Source organism: Acipenser ruthenus, chromosome 4 (genome assembly GCF_902713425.1).
Source record: "Acipenser ruthenus chromosome 4, fAciRut3.2 maternal haplotype, whole genome shotgun sequence".
Lineage (NCBI taxonomy): Eukaryota > Metazoa > Chordata > Actinopteri > Acipenseriformes > Acipenseridae > Acipenser > Acipenser ruthenus.
Genome location: NC_081192.1, coordinates 42,801,368 through 42,825,743, shown reverse-complemented (window position 1 = coordinate 42,825,743; position 24,376 = coordinate 42,801,368). Strand labels below are relative to the sequence as shown.

General features: G+C 37.4%; 1 protein-coding gene across 1 annotated transcript in view; it reads right to left on the bottom strand.

The window, feature by feature from the left end:
• si:dkey-122a22.2 (uncharacterized) overlaps positions 1-20,121 on the bottom strand; it is a 36,379-nt gene extending 16,258 nt beyond the window's left edge. The window contains exons 1-7 of the mRNA XM_033998792.3: positions 19,952-20,121; positions 18,097-18,265; positions 17,416-17,487; positions 16,861-16,937; positions 11,877-11,977; positions 4,431-4,547; positions 2,925-2,999 (exon numbers count right to left, since the gene is read on the bottom strand). Of these exons, the coding sequence (XP_033854683.1) occupies positions 2,925-2,999; positions 4,431-4,547; positions 11,877-11,977; positions 16,861-16,937; positions 17,416-17,487; positions 18,097-18,265; positions 19,952-20,014 (674 nt within the window). The 5' untranslated portion in view covers positions 20,015-20,121. The remainder of the gene's footprint in view (positions 1-2,924; positions 3,000-4,430; positions 4,548-11,876; positions 11,978-16,860; positions 16,938-17,415; positions 17,488-18,096; positions 18,266-19,951) is intronic.
• Positions 20,122-24,376: the final 4,255 nt, after the last annotated feature.

Below are 24,376 nucleotides of genomic sequence, written 5' to 3'. Positions count from 1 at the left end.
TATCCATAAAAAGTGTCGTTTACAGTTTGCCACAAGCCACCTGGGAGACACACCAAACATGTGGAAGAAGGTGCTCTGGTCAGATGAAACCAAAATCGAACTTTTTGGCAACAATGCAAAACGTTATGTTTGGCGTAAAAGCAACACAGCTCATCACCCTGAACACACCATCCCCACTGTCAAACATGGTGGTGGCAGCACCATGGTTTGGGCCTGCTTTTCTTCAGCAGGGACAGGGAAGATGGTTAAAATTGATGGGAAGATGGATGGAGCCAAATACAGGACCATTCTGGAAGAAAACCTGATGGAGTCTGCAAAAGACCTGAGACTGGGACGGAGATTTGTCTTCCAACAAGACAATGATCCAAAACATAAAGCAAAATCTACAATGGAATGGTTCACAAATAAACATATCCAGGTGTTAGAATGGCCAAGTCAAAGTCCAGACCTGAATCCAATCGAGAATCTGTGGAAAGAACTGAAAACTGCTGTTCACAAATGCTCTCCATCCAACCTCACTGAGCTCGAGCTGTTTTGCAAGGAGGAATGGGCAAAAATTTCAGTCTCTCGATGTGCAAAACTGATAGAGACATACCCCAAGCGACTTACAGCTGTAATCGCAGCAAAAGGTGGTGCTACAAAGTATTAACTTAAGGGGGCTGAATAATTTTGCACGCCCAATTTTTCAGTTTTTTATTTGTTAAAAAAGTTTGAAATATCCAATAAATTTTGTTCCACTTCATGATTGTGTCCCACTTGTTGTTGATTCTTCACAAAAAATTACAGTTTCATATCTTTATGTTTGAAGCCTGAAATGTGGCAAAAGGTCGCAAAGTTCAAGGGGGCCGAATACTTTCGCAAGGCACTGTATATATATATATATATATACACACAGCTCTGGAAAAAATTAAGAGACCACTGCAAAATTATCAGTTTCTCTGGTTTTACTATTTATAGCAAGGCTGGAATCGGGCAGATTTGTCTTTGTGAAGGACGCATGAATCAAGCCAAGTACAAGGTTGTCCTGGAAGAAAACTTGCTTCCTTCTGCTCTGACAATGTTCCCCAACTCTGAGGATTGGTTTTTCCAGCAGGACAATGCTCCATGCCACACAGCCAGGTCAATCAAGGTGTGGATGGAGGACCACCAGATCAAAACCCTGTCATGACCAGCCCAATCTCCAGACCTGAACCCCATTGAAAACCTCTGGAATGTGATCAAGAGGAAGATGGATGGTCACAAGCCATCAAACAAAGCCGAGCTGCTTGAATTTTTGCGCCAGGAGTGGCATAAAGTCACCCAACATCAATGTGAAAGACTGGTGGAGAGCATGCCAAGACGCATGAAAGCTGTGCTTGAAAATCAGGGTTATTCCACCAAATATTGATTTCTGAACTCTTCCTAAGTTAAAACATTAGTATTGTGTTGTTTAAAAATGAATATGAACTTATTTTCTTTGCATTATTCGAGGTCTGACAACACTGCATCTTTTTTGTTATTTTGACCAGTTGTCATTTTCTGCAAATAAATGCTCTAAATGACAATATTTTTATTTGGAATTTGGGAGAAATGTTGTCAGTAGTTTATAGAATAAAACAAAAATGTTCATTTTACCCAAACACATACCTATAAATAGTAAAACCAGAGAAACTGATAATTTTGCAGTGGTCTCTTAATTTTTTCCAGAGCTGTATATATATATATATATATTATATATATATATATATATATATATATATATATTCTTTTTTTTGTAAATTTACTAGATTGCTGCATTTAAATGCCAGGTTCATGCATTAAGAAAGCAGCATTTGCTCATTTACAAAAAACATAACTAATACCTTAAACTTAAGAGATTAGTCTGTGCCTTGCCAGAGGCTCTCTTGGCAGCCATTTCTGGGTTTCTTTGTAACCAACAGAAGATCAACTTTTCCCACAGCTAGCCAATTAGAAGTGACAGGAGTGCGACGTAAACACTTTTTAAAATGTTTGTGTAGGTGCTAGACTTCTGCAACTCACTTTTCAGAAAGTTGCATGGCTGTCTAGAAATATATATACCCAGTGTCTTTCTAGCAACAGAACTAACATAGGAAAAATTAAACTACTTGTCCGACAGGCAAAGTATAACGGCAAAACTTGTTGTCCAGGGCGGCGGGCGATACGAATTGCACACCCCTGACCTTGAATATCGTTTTCGTTTCAGAACTTTTTTTCATTAACACCTGGTAAGGTTTTATTTTCTGCAAACCATGCATTTCATAGTAGAGAGTGTTCTCTACAACAGTATCAGTGCTGCAGGAAAGTACATCCCTTGTAATTGCTGCAAGTAATTAACAGAAACTTGAATGTCAAAATTACACTGCCATTACAAAAGCGCTTTAAAATAATATTTTTATTTCAGCTATTGTCGATACGTTTTAAAACAGGATTTAAAAAATAAATGGTAGATGGTTAAAATTCTAAGAGCATAATACCACCTGTACAAGTAGTTTGGATATGTAATCTGGGGCCTGATCCCTGCTAGTTATGTAGGTCAAAAGTACAATCTTAAAGTCAATTCTGAATTTCAATGCAAATCAACGAAGGAATGCCAAAATGTGTGAAATATGTTGATAGGAACGATCTTTGGCGAGGACAGGCTGCAGCATTCAGAACCACCTGCAATCCATCAGATGCAAGACCAGCAAATGCAACATTGCAGCAATTTAGTCTAGAAAAGACAACATTTGACAAGTCTCTCAGCATAGGTTAGAGAAAGAAATAACGGAAATGGAAAAGTTTTATTTCTGATATGTTTTAAATGTGTTTTGAAAAAGTTAATGCAGAGATTTCTTTGATATGCCTTAGCAAGTACACTTTTAACCCACAGAACTTCTTAAGTCGAAGCTGCATTCAAGTTCATGACTTCATCTGCAATAACTTACCAGTACTGCTGCCATACGTCCTCCAAAAAGATGTCTTCAGGGATTGGATCAATGAGGACAAGATCCGAAACCTCCCTGTGGACAGTAATGAGAGTGAGATGTATGATAGAGCCCATCTGTCTGTGAAGGTAATATATTGGGCCTGGTGGCAGTGGAGCAATAATTTCTTTTCCCCTGCCAGATCAGTCATCCATTTACCACCACGTAATTTACTTTCTTAACTACCGAGCTGCAAAACTGACAAAACTTTAAATCTCATGCAGAGGAAGAAAGACAACACCAGCCATTTATACATTTCTAGTCAGGCATTATTTACTTTGCCAAGTCCAAATGCAAAGGTTATTTTTGATAAATGACTAATATAATAACCTTACACTCAGCCCACACAGATTATGTGTCATCAGCTGAAAATACTCACCAGATAGATGATTTGACAGAGCTAATTGCATATGCAAGCAAAACTGACAGCTAAACAGACATTCGCTACCCTGAATCAGTGTTTATGGTGTTCATTAATTAAACTATTACAACTAGATCATGTTTATTGTGCTTTTCAAAATCTTTCCAGAGTGCAACTTTCTTTTTTTGTCAAATTGGATCAGGACACTAAATATTTTCTTATTATTATGCCTGAATGGATGGTTTGGCCTAAAGGCGAGGCAAGATCTTGTTGATAAAAGTCCTTTTAAATCAAAATGTAAAGACTAGTATTTAATGCAGTTCTTTTTTAAATGTAAAAAACTGTCTTTAGTAAGTACAGACAAGTAGTTTTGAGCTACGTATTGGCTTGCATATGTATTATGTCCTTTAAAACAGCAGGAATCAGTCTCTTACCACTCTCTGCAAAAAGACTAAACAAAAGTGCAGACACTGACTGGCCAAAAAATGACAGGCACTGCAAAGGGAATGAAAGGTCTTAAGTCTTGCCAGTTGTAAATTCTTCTGGCCTACACCACTTCCAGCAGCCTGAACTGTTAACATGAGGCATCGAGGGTTAAATAATTTGTAAGGTTTTTGCCATGTCCAAACCTTCACATCTGTTCATAACAGCGTGAATGAAGATTCATTGGTACATATGACCTTAATCAACTGGTCAATTATCCAATCTTGCTGGTGACTACAACAATGCTGCGCAATTGCTAGGCATTGTTATTGTGGATATGGCATGGTCCTGTCTACTGTCTACTGTTGAGTGTTTCTGTCATATGTGTGAGTCTTCCATGCCTTTGCCTTCCAACAAAGTAGAAACTAGGAGACTGTCTTGCATCACAGACTCCCACTATCATACCCCTTGTGAAGTCAAGGAGATCCTGATTCTTACCCAAGTTATTCAGTGAAAGATGTTCACTACTACAGCAACTGATTACATACTGTATATCTGATTGATCACATTGAGTATAGTTGAACTATTTGTGAAACTGGCCATGTCTTATATCATTACATTCTAGAAAAGCTGTTCAAAATAAATAAAACAGAAATAAAGACCAAAAACAAATGACTACTTACCAGTCATGGATATGACTATAAAACCTGCCATTGAGGGCCCCCAGCTCAGAGCCCACCAGAATGAAGGGTTTTGGAAGTTTGGCTTCCTTGATAAGTCGATGAAGGTCATCAACCATTCTGCAAAACCATAAGCAAATAGCAAGATCAAAATATTGCACTTCTACAATTCTGTAAAACTTGATTATCCAAATCCATTTTATAAAAATCTGAACACTCTGCCCCTGATATCATCATTACATTACTGTGCATAATACACTTTAAAAGGTACACCCAGCCGTCCCAAATATGATGATCGTTTGACTGTACCTTCATTTGATGGTGTGGTGAGTTACAATGTCCCATATATGTTGAGTTTAAGGGTTACAGAAACCAACTTAATAGATCTAGGTTAATTCAATAAATAAGAGATAGTGTATCTTATGTGAGATTCTTCTTCTGCGCTCGGCCAAATATGCGCCGTCCCCTGGGAACTCCCATCCACAGTCAGCAGTGGAATACCCTGGACTCGAACTGGTGACCTCCAGGCTATAGGGCGCATCCTGCACTCCACACAGAGTGGCTTTACCGGATGCGCCACTCGGGAGCCCCCTGCTTTCTTAGTTTTAAGGTGTGCAACTTATTTTAGGCTATAAAACTAGTAATGCTCTGAAAAAGTCCAGTCCCCCTAAGCAGTAGTTTTCAACCCTGATCCTCAAATAACCTCAACAGTCTCTTAACCAGGAACCAAATATTTATTTTAAAATGCATTGTGCTGAGGTCTATGCTGAAGACGTTTTTTAAAGGAAACAAAATGTTTGAAACTAAAACTAGAACATTTTAAGATATCACAAAATTTCACATTAGAAGAACTAGTAGATACAGGATAAGCAAATACATAGTAAAGGACTTTTACACTGCAGAAAATAATGTATAAAACCTTGAGAAATACCAAAAGACAATTTACCAGTAAAACTAACATTCACTATAAAAAGACATCAACGAGCCCCAAGGCCCCTGGTTTAGCAAAACAACCGTCTGAAAAAGAATTATGCACAGGGTGGATATATTGCTATGTCTTTCTACTGTACACAATTTGTTGTATCAGGGCTCCTCAATACAAATAAATCAAAATTGTGCACCGGCAAAATTAAGAGGTTTCACTGCAGCAGGAAAGGCACTCATCAAAATGCCAACTTGCCGGGTTATTGAACTCAGGGAATTGATTGCTTCCATCAAACCAGAAGCTGCCTGCTATCCGGGCCCAAAGCCAAGTCTGACCAGCCTAATATAACATTTTATACATCTACCGTCTTGTAGATTGAGTGTCTGGATTTAAAACACACCAATACATTATGATGTCAGAGATGAAAGATTACAATGGAATTACAAGTGGTACTGAAAACGGAACAGGAAAACTGAAGTAGAGAACAACTGACTGGTATCAAAGTTAAAGTAGAAATGTGTTACAGTGGAAACTTTGAGACAGCCTTTGACTGTTACAGTAAGGAAAATAGCGAGGAATATGATAAGTACAGTTCTTATATTCCATGCACCATCAACAGTGGGCTGAGCCATGAATTAATACAATCAATTCTCACAGACCCTTTTAGTTTCTGAAAAAAGATTGTCGTTGTTTATTGTCAGATAAAATCTCACTGAGCAGTCCTGGTCAATAGTAGAAGTTAAAAAAATATATATCATTTTTTCATATTTACAAATTACAGTATGCATGAGCTTTCTATCATCTCCAGTTTAACACATTTATCTAGGCTCAATGAATGACAGATCTCAGGCTACACAGAGTGGTAGGTTACATACATTTAAAAGCAAATCAGAAACATCCTGAAAGTTTTAACACAGACAGAAATCATTCTTGCTGCTGTACATTAGTCTAGTTGCTACGGGCCAGTAGTTAAGGATAAAATGGTTAAATTACATTAAAGCTATTAAGCATCCTGTTTTCTGTTACCCCTGTAGTTTTTGCAATGCAAGTGAGTGAAGCACTGGATTAACTATTTTGCAAAGCTTTCTGTGCTGCTATCCAAGATTAGGAATCTATTGTTTAACTTTAAAACCCCATTCTAATCTTTCCCCTTGGCCATCATATGCCAATGTAAGCGTTAAGATGAAAGAGGAGAAAAAAAAAACAACACAATTGTCACTATGTTTTTGTAACACTTAGTCTTACATGAAGTGATTTTTCAGGCTTAGGCGAATGTTCTTCTGAACAACTTAACAGGTTGCCAAATCGCCTTGCCCAATATGTCTCCCCCTTTCTTAATTGTCAATTTTCATAATAAAATAATTAAAAAAGTGCCATTAATACTTTTTGTCTCTGTGATCAGACCCTTGCTTGCACAGTAGAGACAGAATAAAGCATACAGGCCATGTCAGAAAAAAAAAACCTCAGACATAACTGCCACAGATGCTGCATAGATCTTTGCACAGTCTACGCAGTCATCTTGTCATTTTGCACATAAACAGTTTCCTGCCACGGTTGTTAAGACCGTTGCTAAGGAAATAGAAAACACCTTTCTAGCCTATAGCAGCGTTCTGTGATCATAACGTCACAAGCAGCAAGGAGCCCGGGAATCAAAATGTGTAGGCGGGAAGCAAAGACAGATTTCTGATCACAGAAAATCCTGAGGAAAATAGTGATTTGAGTTTTGTCACAGACACGAAAAAAACAAAACAATAACAACATGTAGAGTACACTGAACGTATCTGCGGTGGTGGAGTTCGCTTTTAATAATTTATACAGTCGACCGGGAGAGAAACAAGCAGGCTGCATCCTGCCAGCACTGTAAAGCGACAATATGAATAAAATGCATTCAAAACATAGCACGTCATCCAGTAAAGGCGCTCCACGTGGAGTGCAGAATGTGCTCTATAGTCTGGACGTCGCGAGTTCGAGTCCAGGCTATTCCACAGCCGACCGAGAACGGGAGCTTCCAGGGGGCGGCGCCCGGGGGGAGGGAGGGTTAGGTCGGCCAGGGTGTCCTCGGCTCACCGCGCACCAGCGACCCCTGTAGTCTGGCCGGGCGCCTGCGGGCTTGCCTGTAAGCTGCCCGAGAGCTGCGTTGTCCTCCGACGCTGTAGCTCTTGGGTGGCTGCATGGTGAGTCCGCAGTGTGAAAAAAAGCAGTCGGCTGACGGCACACGCTTCGGAGGACACGCTTTGGTTCCTGGTTAAGAGACTGTTGAGGGTATTTGAGGATCAGGGTTGAAAACTACTGCTTAGGGGACTGGACTTTTTCAGAGCATTACTAGTTTTATAGCCTAAAATAAGTTGCACACCTTAAAACTAAGAAAGCAGGGGGCTCCCGAGTGGCGCATCCGGTAAAGCCGCTCTGTGTGGAGTGCAGGATGCGCCCTATAGCCTGGAGGTCACCAGTTCGAGTCCAGGGTATTCCACTGCTGACTGTGGACGGGAGTTCCCAGGGGACGGCGCATATTTGGCCGAGCGCCGCCCGGGGGGGGGAGAGAAAATAATAAAAATAATTGGCAACGACTAAATTTATATATTAAAAAAAAAACAAAAAAACACCACCAGTAACTGCCACTAATTTATACCGGTAGGTTTTTAGTTTTTTTCAACAGCTAAAATGAGAATCTGAATTAACTAAAAACTCAGGTACAGCGGTATTTTTCCAAAATGAGTATGTAGTCGATATTCCATATTTAAAAATAATAATAATAAAAATAATAACAATAATAATACCAGGGCAAATTAAACAACACAGCAGAAAAAGCACTAATTAGGAGTTATTTTTCAGATTTTGTTATCACACAAATAAAGGTAATGAATGCATCTAAAATGTTTCTAATAAGTAATATTTTGCCTAGTGAAAGCTTGAAAAGTAAATAAAGTAAGTATTTGGTGCTAACTATCTCTTTATTTAATGTATGTGTGTATGTATGGTTGTATGTATTTTATCTATTTATTTAAGGACACCACATCTCTTAAGGGAGTTGGTGCTTTGTAGCTATTTAAATTAAATTAAATTTCCCTTTAAATCCAATTCTGAATAAAACATTATTTCCAGTACATATTTGTTAAGCTAATGCAAACTAATAAACTACAAACATTTGGAAGTTTACCTAAACTAATATTAGGCAGTCCAAGGTCAGTGTTAATCAGGGTCTGTGAAACTAGAGGTTGATGTTGAAAGTCTTTAACTTAAAGTTGTATGTATATGTATATTAAAGTATAAGATGTGACTGGAGAGAAAGTTTAAAAGATTAATTTGTTTTTGTACTTTTTTCAGTACAGTATTAGGTTTTGTTATGCCATTAGGACTCCAACAGACACCTTTTTATTATGTTTTGTGCTTTTGTGAAACAGTATCTGTTACTAACAAATGTCTAGTTGACATTTAATGGAAAAAGACACTCCATAGCTCAGCTTACACAAAGAGGAGAGATATGTAGTACAGATTCTACGTTACCTGTGAATTATATAAAATTTGGCATTAGTTTCTTTATTTTTCTATTTCTCTCCTATGTGTTAAAATCTTGAGCCAATATCTCAGCATGAAATTAAATGCCACCAAATTTCCTTTCATTTGGGTAATGTACCTGAAACAAAACTATAAGGGGGAGTGTCAGTGTTGAGAAGTGAGAAAATATTAGATATGTTCTTTGTTTTGTGGTATCAATCATTACTAAACACCCAACACAAAGGGGTCTTTATATAGTGGCAAAATGTGCTTCTAAATAGATCAATGAATCAAATTCACTAAAATGGAAAGATGAAAACAATGCAGAAACCGTGGACTTTTAATGGTGAACATAAGGGGCAAGCATGCCCACATTATTGTGCATCCTAATTTTGTATTTAACAGACTTTTTTATGTATAGATTGCTAATCTCCTGTAAAACTAATCTGATTAAATCAAGATATCTTGAACTGTCAGACTCAGAACTAATGACTCAAAGTGACTCGACTCCAGCTTGGCATGTCAAAGACTCGACTCGAGTCTTTACTCCCCAATGACTTGACTCAAGTCCCAATTTTGGTGACTCATTACATCTCTGCAACATACTGCAAAACTGTACAATTTAACTTGTGCTTATTTTTAAAAGTTGCAATCCTTCTTAGTAACAGAATGGTATGAATGGTATGCTTTTATGTTCAGGCTGCGCAATTGTGCCTGATGGCAAAGTCAACAAAGGGGGTTCGTTAAATAATGCTAAAGAATTTAGGGGATGATTTAAGTATAGGCGCAGTGCAAATAATTGCTGAAACAAAATTCACATCGCATTGCGGCTAGGCAATTATTTTGCGCTGCGCCCTATGTAAGCTTAAGAGCAATGCAAATTACATAACACACAAATAATGATACGCAATTATGATAATGAGGGTCTTAAGCGCATCAGTCTATTTAGCGGCCACACTTGCAGAGTTAGGAGCATAGAGAGCAGTAGTCGCTGCATGACATTTGTGGAGCACGAAAATACAAACCAAAAACAATGTCAGAGGAAGGGTAAAGTCCTCTTGGTGCACAGAAAAGAAAGTAACATTTTTCTGAGAAGGTGCGGAGAGTCCTTACGGCATGAAACTGAGTTGTTTGGAAAAGCCTTAGCCAACATCAGTTATGATAGTATCCTAAAGATATGTATTGGCCTGCCTTTTTTAGCATGACATCCAGAACTTTGCCTAGCACTGGAAAAGGTGGATTGGGCTATCCCTCCAGACATTCCAACTGTGGTCTGAAAGGAACCAGAGGCTAAGTACTGCAGAGAACACAGCACTTTCACATGTGCAGGGATAGCGGCCCCTAGATTGACGCTGGGGTCTAGCATATCCCTCAATTCAGTTATTAAGTCTAGGATGACCTGCGGAGTGAGACGATAACGCTTTAGCACTGCATCCCCTGGCATCCCAAACAAAGTGATCCTGGGGTTGAATACGCAGGGTATTCTTCATCTTGCCCTTCTCCTCCGAACGTGTTCCTGCCTCTCCTCAACAAAAGCCAAGTGTCGCCGCATCAGGAAGTGTACCACAGCTCCACCCTGAAGCCAGTGACAGGTCTCTGCAGTTGTGTGCTTTTATACAGCTCTTGGTTACTTGCTTCTACAATGGTTTGCACTTTGTAAGAAGAGGTGTAAAGTTTTTATAGGGTCAGCAATTGCCTAAGTGCAAGGCAAAATCCTTACATCACATTATAATGTTTGCGCCCGCTTAGTATCCAGATCCCACCCAATTCTATGCTCTTTTCTTCATTTGAATGCATTTCAATATAATTAATGGATTAATGATGGCAAAGTGCAAATTTGATAGCGGGTGCAAACGCCAGGTGAACACCATTCTCTACATATGTCACATTTTTAGCGTCTGGTAAAATCACTTTATGGCTGCTTAACACGATTTACGCCAGCATTATGGGGGTTTTGCACCCGCAAATCACTTTGCGCGTATCCTTACATCACCCCCTTAATCTGGATTCAATATTTATTTTGCACTTGTTTTGTAAAATGGAACAATAAAAAACTCTCTGCAGGCATTTTTTAAAAATCTGTTTCAAGCCTTCACTTTATTACCAGATTTAAAATTGCAATAAACCGTTTTGAATTTGGATTTGAATTCCAGGCACTGATTATTTTATTGATGTTTCTTCCTGACTGAGAAAATCGAACAGTCAAGAAAGAAAGACATCAGTATTTGCGAGGCAGGTTTGTTTATATTTGGCTCCACAACAAATTTAGGCCCGTTTTTTGGTTAGCTATAAAGCAGAGACAGTATTTTAAATAGACTGTTTTTATTTGTGATTGTGTACAACACATTCCTTACATCTCGGACAATTGTGTGCCGCCCCCTGGGAGCTCCCGTCCACAGTCGGCAGTGGAATAACCTGGACTCGAAACGGCGACGTCCAGGCTATAGGGTGCATCCTGCACTCCACGAGGAGCGCCTTTACCGGATGCGCCACTTGGGAGCCCCTGAATTGAGACATTTTAACGTAATTTCCAAATGTTGTCCTTGGGGGATGCAGGCAAGCTATTTAACAAGTAATTATACATGTATTTTGCACTATAAAACTATCTGGAACACCTAAATCAGATGATATACAAGATAAACGAGAAAATGTATGTTATTTGGAAGTTACGTAATCACACTAAAGACCAACATTTTATTAAAATTGATTTAAACCAATTAATCTTAGGGATAGCTTTCAATTACAGCACAACAAAGGAAAATGATCATTTGAAAATAAAAGTCAGTTTTTTTAATTTTCCCTAAAACAATGTCTCTCAATCCACAACCTATAATAGCAAAGATATGTAACCCTCTTCAAATGCTTAAAACCTCTTACTAATAGCCAGTTACACTTAATGCTAATTACAACAACAAAAAAGCCAGCTGCAGCAGACACAAAAATGTAAAATTGTGGCTTGTAAAACCATTACATATCTCAAGCACTCATTATGTATATTCCTCACAGTAACAATATTAAAATGGTTTAACCTTCCAGTGGTTGACTCTCTCCAAACCCTTTCCACTCCTGTTGTCTCATTCTGCAATGTCCGCTTACTGAACCCAAGACCAACCCTGTCATATGTACAAACCTAAAAAAAGAAAATAAAAGAAAGGATTTTTGTTTAATTTTATTATTTTATAAAATAGTGATGTCAATTTCAGCAAGCATACACAGTGTGCTCTTTCAAGACCATTCCCACCCCCCTCAAAAAAAAAGCACACGTTACATCAGAAGCAACAGGCCAGCAAAATGTTATTAATTAATTTCTCACCATTAATTTCTCACCATAGTGAAAGTGAAATGGTTTACTGTGTCCTATATCGTGCAAAAGCACATAGGTATTGCATTATTTGAGTACCAAAGTTTGATCATCTTTCTTTTTCTATGTCTTGAAGAAAAGCATAATCTGTAATTTAATTGGCTCATGGATTTTTTTTTTTAAATAAAATAAATTCCGTTCTTATATTGATCATTCTCCATGCGTGGAAAGCAGGTACTAGTTAGCTTACATATTTAATTCATAGGCTTCCATCAACAGAGAGGCAGTTCAAGCAATTTTAAGGTACATTATATTTTACTACTTTCATGGTCCCCCAACACATACTTGTGTACTATCTATATTATTGGAGGCCTAGTTAGTTCAAGAGGTTATATTTTAGCAGCTACAAATAATGTTTTAAGATAAGTTTTCTTATCCAATTTTGCAATGAAACAAAGTAGTACTGTGTGACTGGCAATTTTCTAGTGCAACTGTATTTATTTATTTTTTTAGTTTACAGCAAACTATTTGTTTGCATGGTATGGTGTACTATATGAGATTCCATCGACTTTTTGAAGATCTCGCACTGCTATTTGTACAAACAGTTCAAACATATTATTATCGTACGTATTTGCATACTAGGGGAACACAGTAACAAATAAAAACATTTATTATTTTTCTGCTATTGAACAATGAATTGTATTTTCATTTAATAGTGTGGTGCTGTCTTTCTGGACCATTTGCTATTCAAATGAGCACTTATGATATACTTTGATATTGCTAAACACATTTCATCAGAAAGGCGATTTAGGTCCATAAAGTTTTAAACATATACACTGAGAAACATAACGAGAACTCGCTGATGCTCCATCACATTCTAAACCCTCTTGTGCACTGGAAATAAAACGTGTGCCAATGTAAGTTTTATAAAAATGATGTCTCTAGTGGCTATAGTACTTTTGCAGTAAGGCATATGACTTTTTCAATATATATAAAAATGTCATGATCTTTTGCTCTGCTGATGCCTCTCAATCTAGACATAAAATTACCAGCAATCTACACAAATTATAATCTGTCCATGTCTCTACCAATCAGGTATGGCCAATTCTGACAAACTGCATGTTGATATAGGTTCACAGTCAACTCGTCCCAAAACCAGGTCCGCCCAACTTTCTGTTGATAGCACAGCTCCAGTTTATACTTTAACGACATGGGGTTGAATAACATCTGTGGTAGTTATGAAATTTGTATTGGTTTATATACAGAATACAGCAAATGGCATAATTCTGACAAGCGATTTCTTGCATAGACTTTGACCATTCCTCCTTGGTACAGCAGGAATGAAATTGCAAATCCAATATTTCAAAGATTATCCAAGCATACAAAAATCCAGTTTTAAACTGAGAAGCGTTTTACAGTATTTTGACATTAAAAAGCTTATGGCTTTATTTTATACAAACCACAACATCTATTATTATTACTGTCATTGTTATTATCAGCAGTAGTTGTAGTATGCAGTAGCCTACAAAGTTATACAGTACAATGATATGAAACTATTTGATACAGTTAAAAATACTAAGCATGCTGAAATCGAGATATCAAAACTCAAAGGACGTGTTATTCTTGTTAATACTATTACTGTTTTATTATTAGCAGTTTTGAATTGGGCAGTGCAACACAACAGCTATATAGTCGTTTCACTTTTAAATTAGCTTGCTGTCTTTGTAAAGGTTTAATGAAATGATGACTTATTTTGATTATTATTCATCAATGGTCTGACCGGATATACCTCTGATTTCACTGTAATCCAAGCTGACTTAGTTCTAACAGGTCTGAGAGGTGCGATAGTGCTTGGGCTGACCTGGTTTTGGTCCAAGTTGACTGGTACTCTTCCATATACATGATGTCCCATAAAACAGGTACCATAGCCAATATCATCTATTATGCAGATTACAATGTTCTGTTAAATCAGGCGGCCAAACCTCGTTGACTACCTGTACCACACAAAAAAGAAATTAGGTGAAGAAAACAGTGACCAAATACAAACTCCAACACCAGACACCAGTAGGAGTTGGGGGGTGGGGGAGCATATGAAGATGTCTTAATAAAGAGGTTTAAACCTCAGTAAAATCAGTTTAAGTGGGACATTGCACTTGACCTACAGTCTTCATTAATGTTTATATAACCCATCACTTTATCAGATAGCAGACCTTGCAGACAGTAGGCAGGTTTACAGTAGTTAAAAACCTAAACGTGAGGGAATATCTCTTCCAGCTTCAGTGTGTATGTGGGTTGGGGGTTGTCATGCATACAGTATAAAATAACTGCAAGAAGATTACAAATAGCAACTCTGCTGTTTTTTCATGGTAAGCTGTCGATCACTACAATAAGATTTAAACTTTAAACCCCAAATAGTTTTATGTGCGTGTGTATTTTAGTTATATACTGTAAAACTTATTTTAAACGTTAAACGTTTATTTACAATATTTGCCACTAGATCGGCGACTATTTGAGACCCGACATTTTTTTTATGTAAGATCACTAACTTCTTCAAATACTTCAAATGCAATCTGTTTTGGGCTGGGATAAATACATATGGGGGACCCCTTGGTGAGAATCAGCTTTTAAGTAAGTGGCCCAAAGCGATTTAAGCCCCAAAATACCCCAGTTACTTATTCAATTTGTGTTGCATTTGCAGTATGCGAATAAACAGCTGGAATGCGAATAAGAAGCTGGCCGAATAAGAAGTCAACTTCAGCATTGTCAAAACCACTGACCCATTAGCCTCAATGGATATTATATTATGCACTTGCTAATTCTTTTCTCTGTGATCCATATTGCATCATTTTGTGTTCTATGTTCCCACAGATGTTTGAATGTTAATTAAAATCATTAACAGTGAGATTTAATTCTTATCACCCGCATGTGATTTCTGTCGTATGGTACAAGGCAATAAAGGCATACACAGTTTAACAAGCCTCATGCCCAGCTATGATCAGCAAAGAAAAAGCCTACATAAAATGCTCAGATAAGTTATCTAATTCAGTTCGAAGACACTTTCTCATTATTACTGATTGGTACTGAAAAAATGAGTACCTTGAAAATAAAGTAAAAGTTGGGAAATATCATCTTGCAATTAACAGGTTCCGACGATGTCGTGTACGGTGTACTCACCTATTTCAAACTTTGCACATGATTTGAATCAAATTAGCTTTATACTGGGCTTGTTTGTATCCAAATATCACATAATATTCAGCAACAGTGATGTAAACACTAAGGGTTGTGTATCATATAGCTTAGTATTTTGCTTAAAAATATTGCTAATACTTTCAAACTATTCAAACTATATCCAAATGTAATACCCGCACACGTGCCCAAAAATTAGGCACCTGCATAATAAAAAAAACTACAAGCCCAATTGGGCGTGAACCTGTCCAATCTGGTAACACTGCACCCTGTACTGCAGTGGTACTCAACTCTGGCACTTGATATCCAATCCAGTCCAGGTTTTTACTCCAAGCATGTTCTAATGTAGTTAATTGAAGCTGTTAAGAGGCAATTAACTAATTTAGGATCTGCTTGGAGTAAAGACCTGGACTGGAATGGATCTCAAGGGTTGAGTATCACTGCTGTAGTGTATGAACTAGCCTTAACAGCGCAGAAAATATAAACCGTGTTCACAGCGCTGTATTAGTGCATAACCATAGAACTCTATAAAAACAATACAGGCTAGTCACAATCACCTTTGGTTTTGGGGGATTAATAATAAAATGACACAAAATCGGCATTATTCTATTCAATTGTAGTTTATTGCCAATGGGAGGCTCTATTCATTATACCAAAGAAAACCTGGATAATCTATAGAGACATGCTACTACTGTACTACTATATTACTCAATGTTTTATTGCAGAGTTTGTGAAAGGCAATCATTTATTGATTTGAAGGTGGGTTTGAAATCTGTTGCACAACATGTTACACTAATATGACTGATAATCAATTACAAAATATATGGAATGATGTTGTTTTCCTACATATCTATAAATGCATGTCATCCTTCCTATAATGTTCCTTGGATGCTACTTGTATATATATATATATATAAACACACACTAAGGTTCTTCTCAGAGGGCCACGTGAGGTTGTCTATAGCTGAGGTGTGGGTGATGGCAGTGACTGATCCACTATAGTGAGTCTGAACAGCTTATCAGCCACCCTGGCTTGGGGGTATAAGTACAATACTGCCCTGTCATGAAGTCTAGGGAGAACCTGTTATAGGCTAATCCTGTCCTTATAATGTTAGGTAAACTACATATTCTCAGTGGATTTTACATATGTAGAAATTCCTTCCGTCAATGCAGTCATATATCTTTTCAGTAAAGTTATAAATGATTTTCTACTTGGGACATAGCTGGTATGCAACATTTAAGAGTCTTACACACTGCAGATTCCGATATATATATAAAAAAAACATGTTTTAAGTCACGCAAGAACAATTTTATAGATTAAAAAAAACTCATGAGCTAAAGCTTTAATCAATGAGACCCAAAGAATAGAGCTCTAGTCGAGCCAAATATTCATAATAAAGTGAACATTTAAAGGTTGTTGTTCTATTTTTTTGTTTGTTTTTGTTTAGGGAACCACAATTAAGCATTATTTTCACTGGCAAATTGTACTAGTTGGTAAATGATGGCAATAATATTTTCATACAAACCTTTGTTAACTGGGATAGATCATCCTGTATTTGAAACCAGACATCTGAAGACATGCCAGTGGGTGCATCCAGTACCACTGCAAAAGAGATAATAAAGCAAATTACTGGAGGTTTCCCAATAAGAAGGGTTTGCCTGCCATATCTGATAATGTACATTTAAAAATAAGGACTGATTGACATTGTGGAGCTGTCCCAATGTATGCATTAATTAATCGATAGTATTAAATTGCCTTTTTAGTGTCTGAATTTTCTTTTAATTTCATTTTTGCTTTGTGAGCTGCTTATCACATATACTTACTACCATATACACCTACTGCTGCCAACAGATACTGTGCATCCGTACAGTGAAAACTGCTAATGGGGAATGTACACAAACAGGGTTTCCCATTAACTGAGTGCAGACAGCCAGGAATTGCTGAAATGGTTCATCTCAGTGAGTAAGTAAATCTAAACTTTGAATGTTACGTAGAATTGTAACTAATGTATTGAATTAAAGCTGTACTAATTCACTGTATCATAAAATGATTTAGAATTGTAGATGCTTTAATAGCTTACCAAGAGGCTGTCCTGTTCCTTTGCAGGTTAGGTACATCTTCTGCCCCAAACCAACATCTATCAACTGTCCTCCTGAAAATAAGCAAAGATGTACAAATTCTAAGTTCGAAGAGAACTGTACCTTGTACATTATAATAGTTATTTTAGAAACTAAAATCCAGAAGGATAAATATTTCTCTTTTTAAAATAGCAAACAATATTTGCCAATCAGGTGGCACCAAACACCAAGGAAAACATTAGAAATAAAAGGTAAACACTAACACCATAAAGGGGGAACTTATGCGCTTACAGTAGGAACATGTGAAAACTTTTCACAACCCTCAATTTACAAAACTATTAAGAAACAACTTACAGCAGGTGGACTTCAGTGTCATTTTCCTTTCACAAAAATTGTGCTATTTTCATGTTAAAAGCTTTACTACTTTTTATACTGTATGTATGACAACACAAATATCAGAATATTCAACACAAGGTGCAACATGAAATTAGACTTCAGTGTCTGAATGTATTAGGTCATGCATAACTATACAGACAGACTGTACTAAAGATCAGCTTGATAATTTCTTAAACTCATATGTTTTTAAAAAAATGCAATTGATTTTTTGCTTGTATAAATTAATGCTTAACAAATTAATATCAAAGTAATAAAGTCAATAATGTAACCTTGTAGAACTTTCTTACCCTCTGGCTGTAACAGTAATCCTTCCCTCTGCAAGGATGCATAATTAAGAAAAGGAGGGATGATGATACAGAGAAGAAGGTACTTTCCAACTGACAACACCCGAGAGCACAGCCCTTCTTGAGAGACAGGATTTGCATTTTGATCAGAGGGCTTATCAGATGAATTTGTCTGGTAAGTATAAAAATAAAAAAGGAGGGAATTATTAATTATTTATTTAAACAGTTATTTTATATAAAACATCGTATACTGCTCTTCTATAGAATTAAACGGGAGACGACTCAAAACAGCAATGCAGTGTACACATTTTTAAATGTCTACCGGTATGTCCAATTTGTATTCTTTTTTTTTTTTTTTTTACTAAAATGATTTAAATAATTTGCTATCCCAATCATTGTGTAAAGTTTAGTGCTTAAGAGATTTTATAACAGTATACAAAATTATGCATATTTCATTTTGTGATGAAGCCCATGCTATCTGGCTCTATGCTAAGTGGTCCCTTCAGTAAATTGTAAGTTTGTTTAAAATTATCAGCCCTGTCCCATATTAAAAACACTACATTCTACATCCTTTGGAAAGAGTTAATTTTCTTTACAACCCACAGGTAGCTCACTCAATACAAAAATATCTTTCTTTGGGTAAGGTTTTTATCCTGTAGTTTTGTAAAGTGCCTTGGGATACTTGCTATGAAAGGCGCTATATAAATAAAATGTTGTTGAACTGAAAACTGTAGGCTAGCCAAATATTACTGTGTGCTTGGTTCTTTATATATATATATATATATATATATATATTATATATTATATATATATATATATATATATATATATATATATATATATATATATATATATATATATAACAGTACAAGCACCTATAGTATGAAAGAGTTTAAGGAATCAAACGATAATTAAACCCGGCTTGTACGAATATAGGCCTAATTATGCATACTGATCGATTACCATCTGTAGAAACTGTATTACCACACGGGTGAATTTAAATGTTACTTTAAAACAGTGAATGTGTAAGTGCAGGTCATTATTTGAAAGTTACTATAAAAATGAAAATGTATCACACACACACAAAAAATTCCTGTATCTGTATTTTTCTTTTAAGATTGTTTTTCTCATATTTAATTCATCGTAATCTAATAATAAGACTGTAATGCTGCAGCACAGCAGTTGTCGGTGCCAAAACATAAATCACTAAACAGATCTCTAAAATAAATGCGCAACTTACTGACGCACATGGCATAAACTGGTGGCATGATTCATCCGCCAATGAATTTGCCACTGGGATAAGCTTAGTCAGACAGTAAACGTAGAGAAAAGTGATTTTCTTTACTCATACCGAACTTATAGACTAGTATCCTTCGCGACTGTTAAAAATAAATCTTGATTAAAATAAATTTAGGAGCCAACAACTTAGCGATTCAGTGTAAAAGTATGCCAGGAAGGTATATAGGAGGCTGTGTGGTCCAGTGGTTAAAGAAAAGGGCTTGTAACCAGGAGGTCCCAGGTTCAAATCCCACCTCAGCCACTGACTCATTGTGTGACCCTGAGCAAGTCACTTAACCTCCTTGTGCTCCATCTTTCGGGTGAGACGTAGTTAAGTGACTCTGCAGCTGAGCATAGTTCACACACCCTAGTCACTGTAAGTCGCCTTGGATAAAGGCGTCTGCTAAATAAACACATAATAATAAGGTATGCTGATAGACTGGTCTCTTTTAAATATCGGGGCAGCGGTATTACTGCCTATTTCAAACAAAAAACGAGTACAACTTTCTTAGAGGCAAAGTAGCCAAAATAAATAATATAAAAAATAGCACTAGCTATATAATCAGAGTGATCAAAATACCTTTGATGAATTATTCTGATCAGAATCTGTTTGCTTTTTCTCTATGGTCCTTTTTCGCTGCATGCTTGTTATGAGTTCTACAGCACAGTAAACAAGAACGTTGTACACAAAGCCTAGCGCTGCTCTGCAAAGACACGTGTACTTTTGAAAAGATTAGTACTTCCTTGTTCTGGACGGAGAGGCCACTGTGACAAACTAAAGCAGGCCCCACCGGTGAAAAAAGCGTTTTGCTAAAGTTTAAATACTGTATAATTAATTAAAGATGTGGCAGTGAAACATATGAGTTTAAAACATTATTTCGTGTTTAATATAGCCCATTACTTTAAAATTAGATGTTGTCTATAAAAAGTTATTAGTTCTACATCACAATTATTGTTTTACATTTCTGATTAGGTACAATAACAAGAACATGACTATTTGGATCACAAAGTGTTCTGTGAAAGGTTTGAAGAGTTTTTTTTGTTTTGTTTTGTTTTTTAGTTAATTTTTTTTACATTTTTTAAAGGATTAAATATGAATACAGACAACTGGGAGAAGATGAACTCTGCTGGTTGGTGTAAACTAACACACGATTGTGCCCCCCTTATCATTAATGGAACCTTTTCTTGTTAACGGTGCTGTTGCAAAGGTTTTCAAATTCATTATTTTTACCTGCTCCCCTTATCATTGAATGCTACCCTGCCCATCACATCTCAGTATCTATGCTGAAAGTCTAACCTGGATGCAACTGAGTTATGGGTCTTGTGGCATTTCTTGACTGCTGTGGCTTCAGGCTGCATCATTGAAGTTCATTTAATTATATTTTTTTTGGTAGGAATTACCTGACTTTTGTAGCTTCAAGCTTAAACTAGAATTTTTTTTGACAAACTTTTTTGTAATGAATAATATAAGGGGATTGGATGGTATGACTGGTTTAATATGAATCTTCACCAAACTGTTATCAAACACTCCTAGCCTCCTTTTCGTTTCGGATTGCATTTGGTTATATTGCAATAAACTCTTGATTTTATGCAAATATTCAAATATTCTAAGTCCGTACTCGGTAATACTGTTCATATATGTCATAGGGTAGCAGTGTGGAGTAGTGGTTAGGGCTCTGGACTCTTGATCGGAGGGTCGTGGGTTCAATCCAAGTGGGGACACTGCTGCTGTACCCTTGAGCAAGGTACTTTACCTAGATTGCTCCAGTAAAAACCCAACTGTATAAATGGGTAATTGTATGTAAAAATAATGTGATATCTTGTAACAATTGTAAGTCGCCCTGGATAAGGGCGTCTGCTAAAAAAATAAGTAATCATAGTCATCCATTTTTTTGGTATCATACTGATAGAATTTTGATATTTGGGATATAGTGGAGGTGGTCATGTCACACTTCATATTGTTCCATATATCTGGAGAATCGCATATCCAATTGTCATTAAACTTGAAAATAACATTATTTAGCATAAGTTATTGAGAATATCCGATTCTGGGAACAATTCTCCTGCTTCATCCGCAGGTCCCTGGGTGTATTTGGTATGGTAGAGTTGAAAACATAATACTGAATGCACCCTTGTTGAGATTACCCTTGTCCTCCGGGGTTCAGTAATTTGGCAACAGCAGCAGCTTGGCTAGACAGCTGTAACACTGTCCATAGATCTTCAGCTCTCCCAGGCTTGGTGCGTGGGTTACAGCAGTGAGGTGACATTCAAACTGGGGCGAAATGGGGTTAAAGACTTGGTCTAAAAAATTGGAAACACTATTTTTGGCACTTTTTAGTTATTAAATGTAATAACTAGCTTGCTGAAATATGTTGGGTGTATGTGTTATGTTAACTCAATTATCTCAATTTATAATTCTTATCATTCCCAGGAATACAATATTACAGCCAATCAGCAAAATGTAAACACTTTTACTTAATCCCAACACAATGGGTTACAGGACTCCAGTATACAGAAACAAAACACAAGCAATTTATTTTGTGCAGTTACATAGACTATATATTCATGAGCAATCTAGTATAGTGGTCAGTTACCTTTCTTTGGGAGGGCGGAGGCACAGAGGACACTTGTACTGATGGATCTTCTATTGCTGCTCACTAACCTATTTCAGTTTACAATTTATTTTAAGTTTATTTTACAGTCCTCCAGCCTATTTTCTCAGGGCACTATTGATAGTTTATGTGATTAACCATCTGTTTTCCTGAGATTTTGTCCAGTTGTTTCACATCCCCCTCCAGCTATCTTAAATTCCCTTTTAGGGAGTTGGTTACTAGGCACTGCTATCTTAAGCTTATTTTCCTGACAGCTAAACTGAGAACAGAGAACATATGTGCAATAATATTAACCCATAACTCTGAACCCCTTGTTTTCCTTTAACCCCTATGTGGCAGAATGGAAACGCCCTGCTGATTAAAATGTATTGTTTGTTAATTTTAGAACGGGGCACCCCCCACCCCTGTGTATAGCTTGTATTATTTTGTTATTATGATTTATTTATAAATATGATGATGAAAAGCCACGTATTTGGTTATTGTTTGGCAGCGTTAATGGGGAAGCCCCATCCCACAAAACCTCGTGCAGAAGGTGGCCATCATAATTAATTAATTAGTTTGTTGCTAAACAGGAGATGGTCACCAGCATAAAAGCCTGCAGCTCTGTGTGTTCTGGGTGGAGTGTTTTGGTGCGAGAGGAGAGAATGAGAGAGAGCGAGGAGAATGAGTCTGGGACAAAAAAACAAAAACCATAGGCTCAGTGAAGGCGATTGCCCAGCCTGACCTGGGGTTTGTTGGATCCGTGAAGGCGATTGTCCAGCCTGACCTGGGGTTTGTTGGATCAGTGAAGGCGATTGCCCAGCCTGACCTGGGGTTGGTTGGATCAGTGAAGGACTATTGCCCAGCCTGACCTGGGGTTTGTTGGATCAGTGAAGGCGATTGCCCAGCCTGACCTGGGGTTTGTTGGATCCGTGAAGGCGATTGTCCAGCCTGACCTGGGGTTTGTTGAATCAGTGAAGGCGATTGTCCAGCCTGACCTGGGGTTTGTTGAATCAGTGAAGGCGATTACCCAGCCTGACCTGGGGTTTGTTGGATCAGTGAAGGCGATTGCCCAGCCTGACCTGGGGTTTGTTGGATCCGTGAAGGCGATTGTCCAGCCTGACCTGGGGTTTGTTGAATCAGTGAAGGCGATTGTCCAGCTTGACCTGGGGTTTGTTGAATCAGTGAAGGCGATTGCCCAGCCTGACCTGGGGTTGGTTGGATCAGTGATGGCGATTACCCAGCCTGACCTGGGGTTTGTTGGATCACTGAAGGCGATTACCCAGCCTGACCTGGGGTTTGTTGGATCAGTGAAGGCCATTGCCCAGCCTGACCTGGGGTTTGTTGGATCCGTGAAGGCGATTGTCCAGCCTGACCTGGGGTTTGTTGAATCAGTGAAGGCGATTGCCCAGCCTGACCTGGGGTTTGTTGGATCAGTGAAGGCCATTGCCCAGCCTGACCTGGGGTTTGTTGGATCCGTGAAGGCGATTGTCCAGCCTGACCTGGGGTTTGTTGTGTTTTTTTTTGTGTGTTCGTGATTTGCTTTGCTTACTCTTTTTATTTCACTCTGTGAGCAGTGTTTTTTTTTTTTTTTTTTAATATTTGATTTATTTTTGTTAATAAAAATAGCGCCGCAGTGCGCTTTACACCCGAGTACCCGAGTCTGTTTCAGTTCCTCCTTCTGGCCTGACGTCACCACCCTCAGCCGTGCTGTCACGCCCTTAAATTCGCATTCCTACAAATGTTAACAAAATGTTATTTGTGTTACTAGTTGGTTGCTATATAACCTATTTATAAACTAATAAAAAGGTCAGATAAAACAACACCTAATCTAATTTGCTAAACATTACTACAAAAGTGCCTTTAAACAAATGGAACCCCATTTAGTGATATGATCTACTTGGAGTTGATGTTTGATGAAAAGTTTTATGGCCCTTTTTATTAGTTTAACAATAGGTTACTATATCAACAAAAAAATTAACAACATGTGTTAACATTAGCTAGTTGTTAACAGTTAATAAACTGAAATGTGCCCCTTAAAATAAAGGGGGACCAGAAATGTGGGCAAAGAGAGACATCCAATCCTTACTGGAGTTGAGAATCCCAGTTTAAAGTGTTGAGTAACACGTAACCGCTCTCTGATTTAGGAGGTCTGTTTTTTATTGTACCCAAAATATTTACACATAAATGCTTGAATAGCAAATTGCAGAGCATTAGGTCTTATCTGGTGCAGAACATATGGGAATCAGGAACCTCTGAGACACAGATGCATTTTTTATTCTTTTGTATTTGCCAGTGCAAAGCATTATGTAGGCGTATTTTCAGGGACAAATTACAATAAAAATGAAACTCCACAACTTGTTGTATTATTATGCAGTGAAACTTTTTTTCTGGTTATTATTCACTCTTTCTGT